The 16,795-nt window shown below is 48.1% G+C and overlaps 1 protein-coding gene across 1 annotated transcript in view; it reads left to right on the top strand.

Moving 5' to 3' along the window:
• Positions 1-16,795, top strand: part of GNL1 (G protein nucleolar 1) — a 154,291-nt gene that overhangs the window by 25,333 nt on the left and 112,163 nt on the right. The window contains exons 2-4 of the mRNA XM_086920710.1: positions 460-628; positions 5,914-6,050; positions 13,093-13,244. Coding sequence (XP_086776836.1) covers positions 460-628; positions 5,914-6,050; positions 13,093-13,244 — 458 coding nt within the window. The remainder of the gene's footprint in view (positions 1-459; positions 629-5,913; positions 6,051-13,092; positions 13,245-16,795) is intronic.

Raw genomic sequence — 16,795 nt, 5'->3', positions numbered from 1 at the left:
AAGGAGACCCCCCAGAAACCAATTGCAAAGAACTGTATGCAGCGTATTCCTTTTCTCCCATAGGGAAGCATTGCTGTGTAAAGACGCATTCAAGTGAACAATCTGTTAAAATCCATATTTAAAAAAGTACTTACGTTCTAGGTCTCAAAATGTACATAAAAATCCGACTTATTTTGCTAAATTGTTCTTGGATTTCTTCTTGAGTGTGTGCCTCATTTATTGCCTCTGAGTACAACAAATGCTTAGCACCGCCCTCTAATACTGCTTGCCCACACCGCCAGAAAAGAGAGCATTAGGAAGTTTGCCTGGATTCTTTACACAGTGTTCCTCTTTTTGGCCCACCTTATAAAGAGCCAGCTTCCTACCCCCCCACCCCCACCCATTGTGCTTCACTCTTCCTCCTTCTTGACCCTGCTGTAACATCTCCCTTTCCATTGGCTTCTCTCTTGACTATGCTAGGTGTTCCCGAGGGCATGCGATCGAGCTCGAATAGCCGCAGTGGAAGCCATGACAGGCGGCAGGATCATACGGACACCTCCGACAGCGAGTCCCTATCCATGCAGGTGCGCAGGATCAACCAGCAGCCGCAGATCCGCCGGCCTGGGGAGAAGGGCTACGACTCCAACAGGTACTGAAGCCTGAGGAGGGAAGGGTTCTGATTCGAATGGGTACTGAAGCCTGAGGAGGGAAGGGCTCTGATTCTAATGAGTACTGAAGCCTGAGCGGGTTGAGGTGTGGGGGGGGGGGAGGGGGGGTTCTATTCTAACCGGTACAGAAGTCTGAGTTGGGAGGGTTATGATTCGAACAGGTACTCGGGTCTCCAATTCTAAAAGTACTGAAGCCTAAGGGGGGGGGGGGGGCTAAAATTCTAGCAGGTAGTTGGGGGCTGAAGGGGTAGGGCTATGATTCTAACAGGTACTAAAGTTTTGGGAGGGAGTGTTATGATTCTAACAGGTCCAGAAGCCTGACCGGGGGGGAGGGGGGGGGGGGTGGGGGGGAGAGACTGAGCGGCGGCGGGTTAGGATTTTAAGATGTGCTGAGGGGAGGGCTATGATTCTGGCTGCTGCCTTACCGGTTCAGGGGCATCTCTCTCCTCCCAAAACACTCCCTCAATCCACTGTATAATAAATCCTGCATCAAGGCCTTGGTCTGTGCCCTTCTGCGTGACTAGGTTCATTCTCTACAAATAGACACTAACACAGAATTACCTTCACTGAATCCATAACGCAGTCTGTCTCCTGACCAGAGATTTAGCTGTCGTTGCCAGATTGTGTGAGGTCTTATAAATATCCAATGGCCTGATGGTGTTAGACTGTGTAGGTTCTATTGCCTGGCAGGCGTGATCAGGAGAGCCAGTGTTGGGGCGCGGTCAGGAGGGCGAGTGTTGGGGCGCGGTCAGGAGGGCCCGTGTTGGACCGTGGTCAGGAGGACCTGTGTTGGACCGTGGTCAGGAGGACCCGTGTTGGACCGTGGTCAGGAGGGCCAGTGTTGGACCGTGGTCAGGAGGGCAAGTGTTGGGGGGGGGGGGGTGTTTTGGGGGTGGGGTCAGTGATGCCATGATAAGGCTGCGGCATCAGGGAGGCCAGTGTTGAGGCGAGGTCAGGAGGGTGAGTGTTGGGGTGCGGTCAGGGATGCCAGTGTGTGGGAGCGCGATCGGGAGGGCCAGTTTTGGGGCGCGATCGGGAGGGCCAGTGTTGGGGGCGCGGTCAGGAGGGCGAGTGTTGGGGCGCGGTCAGGAGGGCCAGTGTCGGGGCGCGGTCAGGAGGGACAGTGTTAGGGCCAGTGTCGGGGCGCGGTCAGGAGGGCCAGTGTCGGGGCGCGGTCAGGAGGGCCCGTGTTGGACCGTGGTCAGGAGGACCCGTGTTGGACTGTGGTCAGGAGGGCAAGTGTTGGGGGGGTTCAGTGATGCCATGATTAGGCTGCCAAAGCTTAAGGAGTTAGGTCCCGGGACGTGGGGGGGGCTGGACCCTTTTTCAAAATCATACATGTACAACTTGCTCCCCTCACACTTCTTTTCTGCTTGATAATTTAAAGCACATAAATCAGGACTACTTCTGAATATGTGGGTTTATTTAGTTTCACCCTTCACTTTTCAATTTTCGAATACAAAAATTCTTTTATAGCATGTTTGAAGAAGACACGCAACATGTAACACTAAATGACAAATATGCAACACAAGAATTACCAACACATTAATTTCAAAACATCAACAATGAACAAAAATGAAACATATATGCACATTATTTTCATATGGCGGCAATTGTTCAATGCATTAAGAAGGCCACGAAAGAAACGGGATTAATTGCGATTTGGATTCATTTATTTGTATTCAGTTGGCCCTCTTCTCATAAAATTTATTTGTCCTTCAATGAAAATAGAAAGGAGTATCTTTTGATATCGGCATTCCAAACTTGATGATTTGAAAAATGCCGCCATATGAAAATAATGTGCATATATGTTTCATTTTTGTTCATTGTTGATGTTTTGAAATTAATGTGTTGGTAATTCTTGTGTTGCATATTTGTCATTTAGTGTTACATGTTGCGTGTCTTCTTCAAACATGCTATAAAAGAATTTTTTTATTCGAAAATTGAAAAGTGAAGGGTGAAACTAAATAAACCCACATATTCAGAAGTAGTCCTGATTTATGTGCTTTAAATTATCAAGCAGAAAAGAAGTGTGATGGGAGCTGTAGGAGAGTAGGGTCTGCAATCCTATGATCACCCAGATTTTTTGCTTTTGTTTCACTGGTTTACGACTTTCTCTGGCTGTGGGCCTGCCAATCAGACCCACAGCCTGGCTGTTCTCTTTCTAAATTACCTCATGTACCCTAGGTGCATCTACCAATTGGTACTGGGCCACCTTATCAGACCCTGTAACTCAGGGCATAGGTGTACCCAGGGCTGCCAGGGGCTGCAGCATGTATTATGCCACCCCTGGCTGGCCTCCTAAATTTGACACAACTGGCTGCATGACAGCTGGGGCAAAGTCGTGTAATCACCCTTTGCTGTAGGTGTAGTATACCTATACCTAACCCTAAAATGGACACACAGATTCCTATCAGTCACTCCTATGGCAGGCCTTGACAATCCTGAAGGCAGAGTGCTTGGAATCGTGTGAGATGGTGCTCTGGCATGAGCTGAGCCTGTCTGCAGCTTGCGGAACCAAGTCCTAATAGCTGTTCCATGATATCGCATACCATATACTCTTAAGTGCATTATAATCCTCGCGGTTAAATGCTAACTTTGGTATTGCTTTATCAAAACATGTCGAGTAAGGTGTCATACGAATTGGAATACTAACCCCTCGCCAATTCTGGCGACGGGGTTAGCATTCCACCCTTCTGGAGGGACACGACATGTATGTAACTGTGAACCCCGGTTAAAGTTAACTGAAGCCTCAGCTCCACAAAATGGATGCTGCCACCACAGACACGAGTCTGACCCCCTGCAGCTGGGAGTCCTTCCAGCGAGGGAGGCCTGGACAAAGGGTTTCCTGTCCGGGGCGGTGCTAGCACCGTCCCAGACATGGTTTTGTGTATCCTGGGTAGGCAGGGCTTTTCAGGAAGGTGACTGCTGAGTGGCACCCCGGTGCTCACTACGCATAGGCCAGTCAGAACCAGTTCCAGGGGCACACCAGCCCCTGGCCTGGGGAAGTCCGGCAGGGGAGAGGGGTGTAACCACCCCCCTCCTGGTCCCACCCATAGGCAGGACCTAGTCACCGGGTCAGCCCCCTTTTTTTTAGTATAAAGATAGGAGCGGGCCCCCTGTTCAAATTAGATCATCTTTGGAATCAAGATACCACTTTCTTCGAAAGGACTTCACGATTTCTTCTTCAAGATTCTCCCTTGTGGCTAAGGAGTAGTCACCCTGCATCAAGCGGGCACCATCCTAAGAAACACTGCGGTCTGCTGCAAGTCCTTCTTCACGAATCCGACGACCCAGCTCGACGAGACCCGGCTTCCCTGGCACCTCTGACCTCTACTCACCTCTACAGCCAAGCTGAGAACCGTGAGTGCGACGAGACCTCGAGGGACCGACGATCGCCAAGACTGCACGACATCTTTACTGCAAGCCCACCGTGTCCTCCACTGGTGAGTGCTTTGGGGTCCGAGAAGCCCCGACCCTGCGCAGCTCCAGCACCCAAGGTCAGCCTCCCTGCATCTCCACGATCTGCGTGGGGCCCTTCTGCTGTTTGCTGTGCACCGCGTTGTTTGGCTACTAGCCGGCTGGCTTGTCGCCTTTTGAACGACGCCCGACGACATCTCTGCTGCTGGTCTGGTTGCTCCAGGCTGGCCCTTGCTTCCTTCTTCGAGAGAGGCACCCCGGACCCTCCTGGTCCACTCCAGACGCCATTTTAGGTCCACCGCGTGGGCTTGAGTTTGCCAAGGCTTTGTTGCCCAATCCTGGGTCCAGCGACGCCGACGGCTTCTATCTTCGTGGGACAGCTCGATCCTCCATCCTGGTCGCCGACAACGCCTCCTGGTCCGTGAGATCTTCGAGCTACAGCGTCACCCACTCACCTTGTCGAGGTGGCTACCATCCGGTGCCCTCCTGGTGCCCACTGACTACTGGCTAGTAGTCTCGAACTTGGTCCCCTCTGCTTTCAGGTGTCATCTATCTTCGAGATCCAGGCTTGGATCCAACTGAACTTTCTTCACTGGTCACCGGCCAGCATCTTTTCTTCCGGCTCCTGGTCCGTCTACGAGGATTCCCGACGTCTTTTCAGACCTATGCAGCTGCAGCCCCTGGGCTAGGTAACTTCGGCATTTCGGTGCCCCAGCATAGCCTCACTATCCAAGGGTCAGAATCTATCTTCGTTTTCTCCCTACCAGGTCGGGTTCGCCCGAGAACACTAACTTTCTATTTCCTAGCTACCATAGACTTTTGTCCGCATCTCGCGTGAGAGTGCACACACTGCACCCGAGTCCCCTAGGCCTCCTAGTCGTAATCTAACGATTCCCTAGTCAAGTCCTAGCGATTCCAAAAGCTATTAGTACTGTACTTACCTGCTAGGAATTTCGCATTCCACTTTCAGAGTATATGGTTTTCCGTGCCCCTCGGGCATTTGTATATACTGTGCTAACTTAAGTATTTTTGTAAGAGTTTTGGTTTGTGCTTAGTACCCTGTCCTCATAAAGAGTACAGGGCTGTTGTGATTCTTAATAAATAACTGTTTATTTTCATAACACTTGTGTGGTGTCCTTTCACTTGGTATTCAAGGGGTATATGTGTGGTATAACAGCTGGCTTAACACGCCCTCTCGAGTCTTTAGCCTTAGACTGCTCGTATCCACGCTACTAGGATAGCTGGTCTATAAGGTTGACTTACAACCAATCATCAATAAGGGTTGCTGGACTGATACATAGTGTTCACTAGAATAGTGACCACTGCATATCAGGCCACCTTCTCACAGGAGCAAGTTGTACATGTATGATGATTAGACTGCGGCATCAGGGAGGCCCAGTGTTGGGGCGTGGTCGGGAGGCCCAGTGTTGGGACACGGTCGGGAGGCCCAGTGTTGGGACACGGTCGGGAGGCCCAGTGTTGGGGCGCGGTCGGGAGGCCCAGTGTTGGGGCGCGGTCGGGAGGGCCAGTGTTGGGGCGCGGTCGGGAGGGCCCGTGTTGGGGGCACGGTCGCAAGGGCCCGTGTCGGGGGCGCGGTCGGGAGGGCCCGTGTCGGGGGCGCGGTCGGGAGGGCCCGTGTTGAGGCGCGGTCGGGAGGGCCCGTGTCGGGGGCGCTGTCGGGAGGGCCCGTGTTGGGGCGCGGTCGGGGGGGCGCGGTCGGGAGGGCCCGTGTCGGGGCCGCGGTCACGGATGGAACGATGGAGGTCCTGTCAAGTCATTACCTATGAATTAGACTGAAGCCGCCTCTTGTGTGCTGCTGATCCCTCTCCTCTCATCTCCCCCTCAGGTACAGGCTGCACTTTGAAAAGGAGAGCCGGGAAGAGATTGAGCGGCGAAAGAAGCTTGCGCGGGAGAAGATCCTGGAACCAGTGCTCGAGACAGAGCTGGAGGTGGATATCGATGACATCTACAAGCCGGGGTCGGGTGAGTCTAAAGTCGAGTGGGCACCAGCGCTCTCTTGACTTCCCCCCCCTACCCAGCGATGAGTACTCACCCTGAGACCTCCCTCACATGCTGGCCTCGGTGGACAGGGTAGCCGGGCTTCTTGTGTCCTATATGAAGGTACTACTAAATCATGCAAGTGAATGTGGGTAAGGCAGGGCTCCTGGTCGTATCCCTCCTGCAGACTTCCAGCCAAGTTGGAAAGAGTTTTGGTAATTTTAGGTCCAGTGCATAATAACTCATTCTAACATAAACAAATAATCTCCAGGTGCCTTAAGGAAAATAAAAGCGTAATGTTGTCTGGTTCCTTTGTAAAGGACGCTAATGCACCAGGAACAAGATCGCACAATATAAAGCTGAATATCAAAGGGGGTTTGACAGTGGTTTGTACCAAGGACAAGGCTGCAGTCACTTGTAGAGTGTAAGGGTCCGTCTGAGGTAAGAGCAGGTTTGAAGCTGTAGGGATTCAGTGTAAGTTCAGGTTAAGGATGGTAAAAAACAGATTGGATGAAAAACAGTAAAAAATAAAAAGAATTACTTGCAACAGGATTGTTTCTGGACTCTGTGATCGTTCAGACATTCGCTCTAATTTCGCTTTGTATTTTAACTGTAAATGTCCCCTCCACTTTGTTCTGATTTGGAGGCTCTGACGCCCCTTCCAGTCACCCCCGCTCCCCCTCTGATGTTTGACTTGATGTTCAGTATCTGATCAAGAGCAAGTCTGCTCTGAAAATTACCAAACTGCCCCTTCCATCCAACTAGGTGTTGAAAGGGTGGGGCAGGCGGAGTGGGTTGGATGGCCCTACTGAGCCTCTGGGTCCAGGAAGGGCGAGTTTCTGCTTAGAATGACGTCCGTCGCCTGCTTGAAGTGTCAACAACCTTGGCCCTCGGCGAATGGTGGTCTGGTTTTTCTCTTTCCTTGAATGATAAGTTTTGAAATTCTCATGGTTGATTTTATTTCCAGCTTAGATGACATATATTATATTTCTCAGTTGTTTTTATACATTTAAGAAAAATATTAAACTCTTATTAAATGTGATGGGTAACAAAATTTACATTGATATTATTTTTGTAATCTAAATTTAATATTGTATGGCCTACATTCGGAACCTTAAACAATGAATACATTTGTAATTTTGCTTAAATAGCATAGGTTGATTGCTCTTTTATAGTTGCTGAATTCATTGTTGCTCTCTAATTAAATAGCTTGTTGCCTCCTCCTCTGATTGGTAGGTTACTTTCGTTCCCGCTCTCTTCTCGGTTGGTAGGCTACTTTTGTTGCCTCTATCTTATCTGATTGGTAGGTTACTTTCGTTGCAACTCTTTTCTCTGATTGGTTGGTTATTTTCATTGCCTCTCTCTTCTCTGATTAGTAGGTTACTTTTGTTGCCTCTCTCTTCTCTGATTGGTAGGTTACTTTTATTGCCTCCCTCTTCTCTGATTGGTAGGTTACTTTCGTTGCAACTCTCCTCTGATTGGTTGGTTATTTTCGTTGCCTCTCTCTTTGGTAGGTTACTTTCATTGCCTCCCTCTTCTCTGATTGGTGGTTTACGTTTGTTGCCTCTTTCTTCTCTGATTGGTAGGTTACTTTTGTTGCCTCCTTCTCTAATTGGAAGGTTACTTTCGTTGTCTCCTTCTCTGATTGGTAGGTTATTTTACGTTTAGCGAGGAAGTCAGAGTGCATTCACCGGTATACAGTTTTGACTCCTTCTCACCCAGATATCTTTATTCTTACAACTAGCGAGTACAATTCTTGAGTTTTCAGATCACTTTGTAGTTTTTTGCCTCCGCGTGGTCTTCTCCGGGTCAGGCTCCAATAGACTTACAGTGGCCCCTGAGGACGGGACTGATAGTCCCGAAATGCATCGGGCTGATCTTCATCAATCACCGTCAATGAAGTACTTCTGTTAACACTGGGATGCTTTGTACATTGTATTGATGAACCACAAAATGATGCACTTATAGAGTCATGAAGTAAGGACTTGGGTTAATGTAATACATTCCGAAAATTGTTCAACTACAATTGATAAACTGCAGATGATGCTCTGAACAATGAAATATTGTTGAACAAATGAATGTGTAGTTGTATTTGTGTATTAATCAGTTTAACGTCTGGCAATCATTTGTTTTAGTCTGACCAAACACTGCTGTGTTCTTGGTCTATTCTAGACAGTTTGTCTTGAATTGGTTGTTGCAGTTTGACATCCTAGGGACAGGCAGTCCTTTGACACCTAGAAGCACGCAATAGATAGATTAAAATACCCCCATTAGATGGTGATTTTGAGAAACTGACTAACAGGTGTGCTTGTGACCTGCATCCTTTTTCACAGGTTATTTTTGTTGCCTCCTTCTCTGATTGGTAGGTTACTTTCGTTGCCTCTCTCTTCTCTGATTGGTATGTTCATTTTGTTGTCTCTCTTGTCTCTGATTCGTAGGACACTTTTGTTGCCTCTCTGTGTAAGAAGGTAGAATCCGACTGCATGGTTACCCCCACTTTTTGCCTGGAGTTTTGATGGTTTTTGACTTTGTTTGGCTGGGATCCTGCTATTCAGGACCCCAGCCTAGCTGCTTCCTCTCTAAATTGAATGCATGTACATTAGGTACACTCCAGAATGGTTACTGGGGTACCCTTGTGAGTCCCTAGAATATGGTACCTTAGATACCAAGGGCATAGGTACCCCAGAGGCCTACCTGGGCTGAATCATGTATTATGCCACCCCTGAGTAGCCTTTCAAAATGGCACCTCAGGTCTGCTACTGCAGCCTGGGTAAGGTGGTGTAAGCACCCCTTACTAAGATATAGGTCACCTATACCTACCTTTTAAAACCGACACATCTAAATCTATAAGTCACTCCTATAGCAGGCCTTGACAATCCTGAAGGCAGAGTTCTTGGTTTTCTGTGAGTGGGTGCCCTAGAATGAGCAGAGCCCCTCTGCTGCTTTTGGAATAACTTCACTGTAGCTGTTCTGTGATACAGCCATACCATATCCTCGCAGCTAATGCCAACTTTGGAATGGCTGCATCAAAACATGTCATGTTTGGTGTCAAACACTTTGGAATACTACCCCCAGCCAATCCTGGCGGCGGGGGTAGCATTCCACCCTTCTACAGGGAGAAGACATGTACACACTTACCTAACCGGTAATAGTTTAAAAGACCCCTGGCATCACAAAATGGATGCTGCTGCTACAGACACGAGTCTGACCTCCTGTTGCTGGAGGAAACTCCGGCAGGGGAGGCCTGGACAATGGGTTTCCTGTCCAGGGAGGTGCAACCACCTCCCCAGACAGGCTTTTGTGTATTGGGGCAGGGTGGGTGCATTCAGTGAATGCTTTTCAGACACTGCCTGGGCAACACTTGGTGTCCCTGTGCATACCCCAGTTCAAACCAGTTGCTGGGGCTCTCAGCCCCAGCTCTGGTGCGAAACTGGACAAAGAGGAAGGGGTGTAACCACACTCTCCACAGGTCCTCCCATAGGAGGGACCCTAGAGTTAGTCCATCCCCTAAACTTGGTATAAGTGTAGGAACCCAGTCCTTAGGACTTTATATTACCCTGGACGAAACTCTGCAACATACATCTTGGACTTCGACATTCTACTTTAACTAGAAGACTGAAGAAATCTCCCTTGGGGTCAAGGAGTGACTCCCCTGGTCAAACAGGCACCAAAAAAGCATCTTGCCGGTCTGCATTTTCAAGGCTCCCGCCGGATCCCAAAGAATCTGCGACACAGGACACTGGTACAACAAGACATCTCAGAGGCCGACACAAGATCACGGCAAAGCTGAGACCCACAGCCATCACGAGAGACGTGGGACTGGAACTCCTGGACACCGTGCATATTTGCAAGTGCACCTACTTCCCGAGCTTTCCCGAAGTTGTGCATTGGGCTATTTGTAGTCCAAGCCATTAGCACCTTTTGCACTGAAGATTGTGGGCCTACGCTCCACGCGTTTTTCGTGGGCCCGCTTTTAGCATTCCTGCTCGAGGCTCTTTTGCCATCCCTTGTCCGTCGTCTGGTGGGTCCCCACAAAGGTAACTCTTTTGTTTCTTGGGCTTTCCTGGTTGCTCCAGATGTGCCCCAACTCCCCTCCAAAGGGGGAACCCCTCAAACCTTGCTGGTCTGCACCGAAGCCAATCTTTCCATTCTGTGTGGGTTGCTGTTGCCAAGGCTTGTTGGGTCCAATCCGGATACTGATACCGCAGCACTCGACATCCGACGTGGGACAGCTCAAATCCAGCTCCTGGTCGTCGTCGACGCCTCCTGGTCCTTGTGGCTGAAGAGTCCAGCTTCAGCTCGGTCACCTGAAATCACCCAACATCGGCTGGTATCTTCTGGTTGCCTTCCTGGTCACTGGCTAGTGACCCAGGCTCTGTCCCCTCTGCTTACAGGTTCTTCAGATCTCCGATCCACCCTTGAATCAATCCGGACACTTTTCATCTGGTCGCCTGCAGCACTTCTTTGCAGCTCTCCATAGGAAACGACGGCGAAACCAGACACGAAAAGACACCTATGCACCCGGCTTCCCTGGGTGAAGTAACACAAGTACTTCGGTGCTCCCGTGAGTCTTGACTCTCGAACTGTCCAGTACTGAATGGGTTTGTTCCTAGTCCACTCCTAAGTATCCTTAATCTTTAAAAGTCTAAACGCAACTTTCTCCATAGAAGTCAATGATGATTCACAGCTGTGTTTAGACGCTGCACGCATCCCCCGTGGGTCTCCTGCGTCCCTACCATGGGTGGTTCCTGGTTGCCCCAGCGGTTCTACAGGCCTTGTCTCTATGACTGTAGTGGTACTTATACTACTTTCTTAGTATATGATTTGTGAGGCCCCTAGGGCAAAACGTATACTGTGCTAATTTACTGTGTGCTAATGAAGTTTCTGTAAGTAGTTTTGCATCTAGCCTCATAAAGAGACTAGAGGGGTGTGCTTAGATTAAATACACATGTATCCATACTAATACAATAAAGAGAGAGCCCAAACCGTTGAGGCGGGTAATCTCAGGAACCACAGCACCAATCACAACACCCAATACAGCGTTGGAAAGGGCAGTTGCAGCAGAAGGACGTAGGCTATGCAGACGCCCACCATATACATTTAAAAGGTAAAAGAACCGTGCCAGCAAAGTAGTCCCTTGTGGGTGTGTCTGCGTTGTGCTGTGGGCGTGTGCTGGTGGCGTGACAAACGCTGGGGGCATGTGGTACGTTCCGCCCTTCATTTCATGTCTCATATCGTGTGCTAATCCCACCCTGCTCTCTTTAAATACTCCTGCACCCCATAATCATAACCCACCCGTACTCCTTAAAATACCCCAACACCCTTAAACACTAACCCAACTTAACCCTATAAATATACCCTGTACCCCAAAACCCAAACCTATCCCTAAACCCTAAAAATACCCCTGCACCCCAAAACCCAAACCTAGCCCTGAACCCTATAAATACCCCTGTACCTCAAAACCCAAACATACCCCTGAACCCTAAAAATACCCCTGTACCCCAAAACCCAAACCTAGCCCTGAACCCTAAAAATACCACTGTACCCCCAAACCTACCCCTGAACCCTTAAAATACCCTTGTACCCCAAAACCCATACCTAGCCCTGAACCCTTAAAATACCCTTGTACCCCAAAACCCAAACCTAGCCCTGAACCCTAAAAATACCCCTGTACCCCAAAACCCAAGCCTATCCCTGAACCCTAAAATTACTCTGTACCCCAAAACCCAAACCTACCCCTGAACCCTAAAATACCCCTGTACCCCAAAACCCAAACCTAGCCCTGAACCCTAAAAATACCCCTGTACCCCAAAACCCATACCTATCCCTAAACACTAAAACTATCCCTGTACCCCAAAACCATATCTGAACCCTTAAAATACCGAAACACCCCAAAACATATACCCCTAAACCAATACTTACCTTATCCAAACATGAAAAAAAAACATGCTTTTACCATTCATGCATTTACAACAAATTTCGTTGTAAATGTATGCGTGGTAAAAGCATATAAAATGTAATGCCATGCGTTATAATGGCATTGCTGAGTCATGGTACTTTCGTAATGAAAGTATGCGGAGTGATGGTATGCGGAAAGAAAGTTGCGGAATAATGGGTGTTTACCCTCCCCCGGTAAGTACATTGGTGGCACGGCGGCCAACATCTCCAGCAACATACTCATATTTTTTCACCACCCATTTGAAAAGTGCACAGGTCTCTCTCATTGATGGCCAGCACCGACATACACTTTTAGACACACCTCCCACCACAAGTTCTAGAATTGCGAACTTTAGAACTGGGGAGCTACGTTCGGATCTCGGCATCAGCTCAACATCCTGTGATTCCAGCAAATCGCTTTGTCTCCCCGTGCCGACCACAAATGAATGTGTTCTTCTGTAATATAAATTGTGCTCATGCCATGTTGTCGATTTCGCGCTATATAATATTGCAAGGAAAAATAAAGTAGGGAAACTCGAGTTCACACACTATTGAACGTGCACTCTTAAGTGCATCAGCAGTGCACTGTGAATCCGAGCGTTTCACAGGCCTGTCACAGATAAGAAATGCTATCAAAACGAAACCCTACAAAACAATATACTACTAGCCGGCAGCAATTCATAGTTATATATATACCTGGTGTGGTTATCCTTTCATTTGGTCATTCACGAGATTATAGACTGGTAAAACAAGCTGATTTACATTCCTTCAAGACTTAGCCTGAAGGCTGCTCTCCACAGCTACCACTAGGATAGCTTTCAATACAGGTTGTCTTTAACCTACCATCAATAAGGGTCGTTTTAGACTGGTGCAAGGTGCCCACTAGAATAATGGACATCCTATGCCAGGTCAACATCTCACACTCTGATTGGTAGGATACTTTTGTTGCGTCTCTCTTTTCTCATTGGTAGGTTACTTTTGTTGCCTCTCTCTTCTCTGATTGGTAGGATACTTTTGTTACCTCTCTCTTGTCTGATTGGTAGGTTATTTTCGTAGCATCTGTTGATAAATGTATTTCTTCTTTGGCTAGTGTTGGACTTCCCCAAGCGTCCACCGTGGAACTACCAAATGGCCAAAGAGCTCCTGCTGGCCCGGGAGGAGAAGAGTTTCCTGGCCTATCTGGAGAACATCTACAGCACCTTCAACCCCACACAGCTCAGCTATTTCGATCACAACTTGGAGGTGAGTGTCTTCTTCCTCGAAATATATAGCGATTGTCCGGGGGGGACACAGATGCAGGTGAAAGATGAAGATGCAGGTAACAGAAGGAGGGTGGCATTCTAGTCCCGAACACAGTGCAGGTGGAGTGGGACAGATGGTGGAGTGGGACAAACTGGAGGGCGCGGGAATGTATCATTGGACCCGTTCCTTCTACACAGAGCAAGCATGCTGGCCTTCATACAGATAAGGTGACAGTCAGGGAAGCGCACACGTCTTTCTACACATGTAACACCCAATGGTTGCCCAGTAAGTGTTGGTGCCAAGGACAAATCTCTTACACCGTGCACGCCTGACTAGAGCGACGAATGCAAGTGCAAATATGTGAATGCCCTTTCACACAGAGCACACTCACTGGTGGACATATGGACGTAGGTGACAATAAAAGATGCACATGCCTGTGTTTACACACAGTGTATATACCCTGTGGACAGACGAAAGTTCATGAAAAGGTGAATCCACACTTGTCCTTTAGCACACATACATGTGCACACACAACCTAGGTGACAGCAGAAGCTGTGCCCAGCCCTCTTTCCCACAGCACATAGACATAGTTGTGTGCAGCGGTCCCCACACAGGAGGAGGGCGTTAGGTGAGGGGTGTTTCCTGCACGGCACCAGACAGCATCTTGTGTAATATGTAGCATGCACAAGTCCACTCAGTTACTCGGAAGTCAAGACCGCGCTCTCGATTAGTATTTATTTTATTCAAATGTAAAGCGCTGCCTCGTCGTGTCGTCACTTCGTAGCACTGGCTCTTTCGTGACGGGTGAGCTTCGACAGTAGTGTCCGTTGGTGGAGTGCGTTTAAGCTTCAGAATTGTGTAATTGCAGCATCTGCTGTCCAGAAGGCTTTTCAAGGTACCCCGACCTCGAAATAGAGGGATGTGTGAGCCGTCAGCATGTTGCCATCTTGAGGAGGCCTGTTTTAAGAGACTGATTTTTAGTTTTTCTTTAAGGGTGTCTGGTTAGGCTGGTATGTGAGATCTGTGCTTCGTTGGTCTACCAGCCACGGCCCTAGAGTTTGTACACTGCGCCCACCCTGGGATTTCCAGGAGATTCTACTTTAAACAAGTGTCTTTGCTTGATTTAAGGACCGGAGTGGGTGTGTAAGTTAAGCTAAGGTTTTGTAAGTATTTCCTTTCTGTGTTTGGAAACTGGGTACAGGAGCTTGAATTTGATTCTCCGTGCCGATGGAGCCAGTGGAGATGTTTCACAGCTTGAGTGATGTGGTCAGATTTTTTTAAGCGGAGGCAGATTCTGACTTCTTGAGTTTGGATCCTCTGACGTGTTTTAGTTTGAGATGGATTTATGTCGTACATCGGAATTGAAGTTGACAGAGGGAGCTGATTGTGCCAAGTGTTTAGTGTCGATGTTAAGCAGTAGCAGGTAGGGGGGGAATGTTGGAGTACCCTGTAGCTTTTTGTGGTCGAGGACAATGAGCCCATTTGATTTGCAGGTGTTGGATTGAAAGGCGTGATGATTGGTCATTGAAGAAGGATCCAATGTGTTGTATGTCCCTGGCAAGTTGAGTAGGATCAGAATTTCAGCGGGTACCACATTGAGGAAGACAAGTGTTTTTCCTGAAGTCTGAGATGATTGGTTCTGTGACCTTCCTGCGTCGGTCATTCAACAGGTTGCTGGACTAGATAAAATCTTAAATTTGGCCAGTGACCTTTGCTTTCTAAGTTTGATTTAATCAAAAGTAGGTTGGAGATGGGTCTGCTACTTTTCTTCTAAAGGAGGCTTATTACAGCTTGCTTTAGTTCACTGGGTGAAGTATCATGTTAGAGAGAAGCATGTATGATTTACAGGATATTGGCGCCAAGTGTGGGTTGCTCACATGTGAGTTATGACTGTGCTTAGTTTGTGTGAAAGTTGAATTGGAGCCCCGTCAGCTGCACAGGACCTGGACAGGCAGGAGCTCTACCCTGCTCAAGTGCTCGGCACGCTTTCTAGTGGAGCCTGCCTGCCCACACACACGTCCTGCATGGGTGTATGTATTCAGAGTTTTATATAGCGCGAACAAGATCTTTGCAGATATCAGAGCGCTTCACAGAGACAGGGGGTGAGGGGAACAGGAGGGTGACTAAACATAATATTGGGTACAGTATAATATTCAACATAGCTTTCATGTGCTGATAAGATAACAATAAACCGTCAATTAAACGATAATATAAGACGGTGCAGAGTCTTTGGTCCAACTACAATAGAGATCAGGAGAGCTAGGCTATAAGGCTGGCTTATACCACTTTCTAAGAGTTACAGAGAGACAAGGGGTAGGGACATCAAGTTTCAGCAAACTAACGTGTACAATATAGTAATAGGTAGTGAGTGAGTAGTATAATAGGCTCACATTCAAGTAAGAATATGATATCATTAGACGTTAGATAGTGAGGTAGCCAGTGTTACAAAAGCAATGCAAAGTCTCTGATCCAACAGCAATAAAGTTCAGGTGAACTTGGCCATAAGGATGGCTTTCACCTCTTTCTTGAAGAAGGCAGTGGAGGAGATAAGTTTGAGGAATGGTGGATGTGTGTGCTCACATCATGGAGCACACACTTACCATTCCTCAAACCTGTCTTTCTATATGAAGCCCAAGAGGTCCAGAGCTTCGAGTGTGTCTCCATTCACCTACAAACACAGCTTATTTAAGCGTTGTTCAAGCCTTGGAATCCTTGGACCTTTGCTACCTTACCCACAAAGTGGAGGAGATAAGCCTGGTTTCGGGAGGGAGTGCATTCCAGATCCTGGGTGCCATTCCTGAAAAGGAGCGTTTGTAAGTTTTTTCCTTCCGGAATCTGCGAGGTTTCAGGAGTAGATTTTTTGTACTTCTATTGGATCTCGACCCTCCTGATATAGTCAACTTTTGAGTCAGGTAGTTGGGTGCCTTGTGGTGTACGGCCGAGTGTGCCATAACAGCAATTTTCAGCTGTATTCTGGCTTCAAAGGGCAGCCAATTCAGTGATTTCAAATCAGGGGATATAGGAGTGTTTTCTTGAGCCAGTAATGAGTCTCGCGGCATCGTTCAAGGAGGCTCTTAGGGGTGCAGTTGTTGCTAGAGGGAGTCCGCTGAGGGCCACAATTCCATAGTCTATGCGGGGGATGACTAGGGCTTGTACAGCAGTTTGGAAGTCTTTGGCTGGGAGGAAGGGTTTAAGTTTCCTTAAAGTGTTGATTTGGAAATTAGCTCCTTTCGTTGCTTTGCTAATGTGCTGTTGCATGTTGAGCTTTGCGTCAAGTGTGATGCCTAGGGATTTCACAGAATCCACGATGGTGGGTCGGACATTGAGTGCTGTTAGGTGATTGAGCCAGATTTGGATGGTGGTAATTTTCGCAGGAGGTGAGATCAGAAGGAACTCAGTTTTCAGAGCATTTAGTTTAAGGTGATTATCGGCCAACCATGATTGGGTGTTTCTAAGTGTGTAGTTCAGGAGTTTGATATCTTCCCGGGATTGTACCTTTAGGTAAAGTTGAGTGTCATCGGCATACATATGGAAGTGTACATTGGATGCTT

This window comes from Lissotriton vulgaris, chromosome 5, assembly GCF_964263255.1.
Source record: "Lissotriton vulgaris chromosome 5, aLisVul1.2, whole genome shotgun sequence".
Lineage (NCBI taxonomy): Eukaryota > Metazoa > Chordata > Amphibia > Caudata > Salamandridae > Lissotriton > Lissotriton vulgaris.
The sequence above is the reverse complement of the archived record's forward strand: the minus strand, read 5'-3'. Positions and strand labels throughout refer to the sequence as shown.